Source organism: Myotis brandtii, unplaced genomic scaffold (assembly GCF_000412655.1).
Source record: "Myotis brandtii unplaced genomic scaffold, ASM41265v1 scaffold3089, whole genome shotgun sequence".
Taxonomy (NCBI): domain Eukaryota; kingdom Metazoa; phylum Chordata; class Mammalia; order Chiroptera; family Vespertilionidae; genus Myotis; species Myotis brandtii.
Genome location: NW_005361830.1, coordinates 1 through 1980, shown reverse-complemented (window position 1 = coordinate 1980; position 1980 = coordinate 1). Strand labels below are relative to the sequence as shown.

The 1980-nt window shown below is 52.6% G+C and overlaps 1 protein-coding gene across 1 annotated transcript in view; it reads left to right on the top strand.

Moving 5' to 3' along the window:
* LOC102242966 (ankyrin-2) overlaps nucleotides 1-969 on the top strand; it is a gene marked incomplete at its 5' end in the record, with an annotated part of 51168 nt that extends 50199 nt beyond the window's left edge. Inside the window, one exon of the mRNA XM_014542638.1 lies at nucleotides 539-969. Within this exon, the coding sequence (XP_014398124.1) occupies nucleotides 539-615 (77 nt within the window). The remainder of the gene's footprint in view (nucleotides 1-538) is intronic.
* Between the last annotated feature and the right edge of the window lie 1011 nt (nucleotides 970-1980).

Here is a 1980-nt window from a genome sequence, read left to right as displayed (position 1 = left end):
GCGGGCTCCGGATGGAGAGCAGTGGGCCCCGGGTAACAGGCGCTCTGCTCGTCTAGAGGGGTCACTGACTTTCAGGGGGTTTGGGAAGGAAGGGGGCTGTCTGTCAGGCACCGTCACAGAAAAGTTAAAGATAATCTTGTGTAGCCCTGGCCGGTTTGGCTCAGTGGATAGAGCATCGGCCCTCGGACTGAAGGGTCTCAGGTTCGATTCCGGTCAAGGGCACGCACCTCAGTTCCCCGGCCCTGGTCGGGGTGCGTGCTGGAGGCAACCAATCAATGTGTCTCTCTCACATCGATGCTTCTCTCTGTCTCTCCCTCTCCCTTCCTCTCTCAAAACCAATGGAAAAATACCCTCAGGTGAGGATTAACAAAAAAAAGTAAATAAAAAAATGTTTTTTAAAAGATGAGGTTCAGCTTTTTAGAAAGTTGCCTAATTTTTCCATTTCTAGTAAAAAAGAATAGAAACAGAAAGGTGAGCGCGTGTCTCCTAATTCGCAGTGTGCTAACATCTCCCCTCTTTCCCCCACACCCACCGCTTCAGATGATGGTGAATAGGACGACTGAGGTACGGTACCAGCTTATGCCAACATACGCCTTGTTTTCATTTATTTTTTAGTTTTTGCCCAGTTAGAATAAATGCTCACTAACTTCACTAATGATGGTACTTCCCTTATTAGGAAATGGATTTGGAAACGTTTCCCATAATTAAGGGACTGGGTAATTCCAGACATTGAATGTCGCATATGTCTGAAGCAGTATTTACCCAGGGAACGTGTGGAATGGCCCGTTAGCATGGAGCGTGGAGCCAAACTCCGTCTGAAAGCAGGTCCCTCTGGGGCTTGGCTGCTTTGCCGACGAGCTGTGCCCTCTGGACGAGGGTCCCCAGGCCCGAGCTCAGACGGTGACCTGGGAGGAGGTGTGCTGCCCGCCTCGTCCCGTCTCTAACCACAGGTGCCCCCCTGATAGGCTTTTCCCACATTGTCCTTCATCAGTGATGACACTGACCGTGTCCTGAGAGAGCACGTGCCTCGTAATGCTGTCTCAGTGCTTGTCACTCGGCCGTCTATTTCCAGAGCACAGGCAGTCCCAGCCCTCAGCACAGCGTCAGGTCGAGGCCTCAGTGTAGTGCGTGTGCGCGTGTGCGTGCACGTGTGTTTAGTGGCCTCTCCATGCCTGTGGCCGCCCACTGCTCAGAGGCCCTCGCATGCACTGTTGAAAGTACATTAGAAGCAGGAACCTCCCCCCTCCCCCGTCCAGGGACTCGTATATAGATTTTCACTCGGACGGGCCTCTGCGAGCGCTGGGCTGGAGACCAGCCTCCACACACAGTGTTACTGGGAGTCGTGTGTCTAGGCCTAGCTCCTGGCTTATCAACCACACGACCCATGGAGACGTAAATAAACTTGGGTTATCATACCTTTCCTCCTGTTCCATCTGTGTGCATGGAACTCAGGGCAGAGATTAAAAAAACACAAAAACCAAAACACACAGGCCCATCTGCTTGGCGAGGGGCTCAGATGGAGCTGCCCGGATGGCTGTCTTAATTACGGGTTTAAAGCCTCTAACTGTTTAGGTCAGTGGTCGGCAAACTCATTAGTCAGCAGAGCCAAATATCAACAGTACAACGATTGAAATTTCTTTTGAGAGCCAAATTTTTTAAACTTAAACTACATAGGTAGGTACATTGTTATTAACTTAATTAGGGTCCTCCTCAGGCTTAGGAAGAGCCACACTCAAGGGGCCAAAGAGCCGCATGTGGCTCGCGAGCCACAGTTTGCCGACCACGGGTTTAGGTGACTCTGGTGGTTGAGATGCATTTCTGAAGCAGCCCTGCTCCACGCGTGTGCTGGAAGCGCCGTTTGGGAAGCCTCGCACTGAGGCAGAAAGGGTCTGTGAGGACACGGAGTCTCAGGGGGGGTTTTCCTGGGCGACTGCAGGTGCGGAGCCCCGCCCCCCCACGTGGCTCAGGGACTCCCCCCGG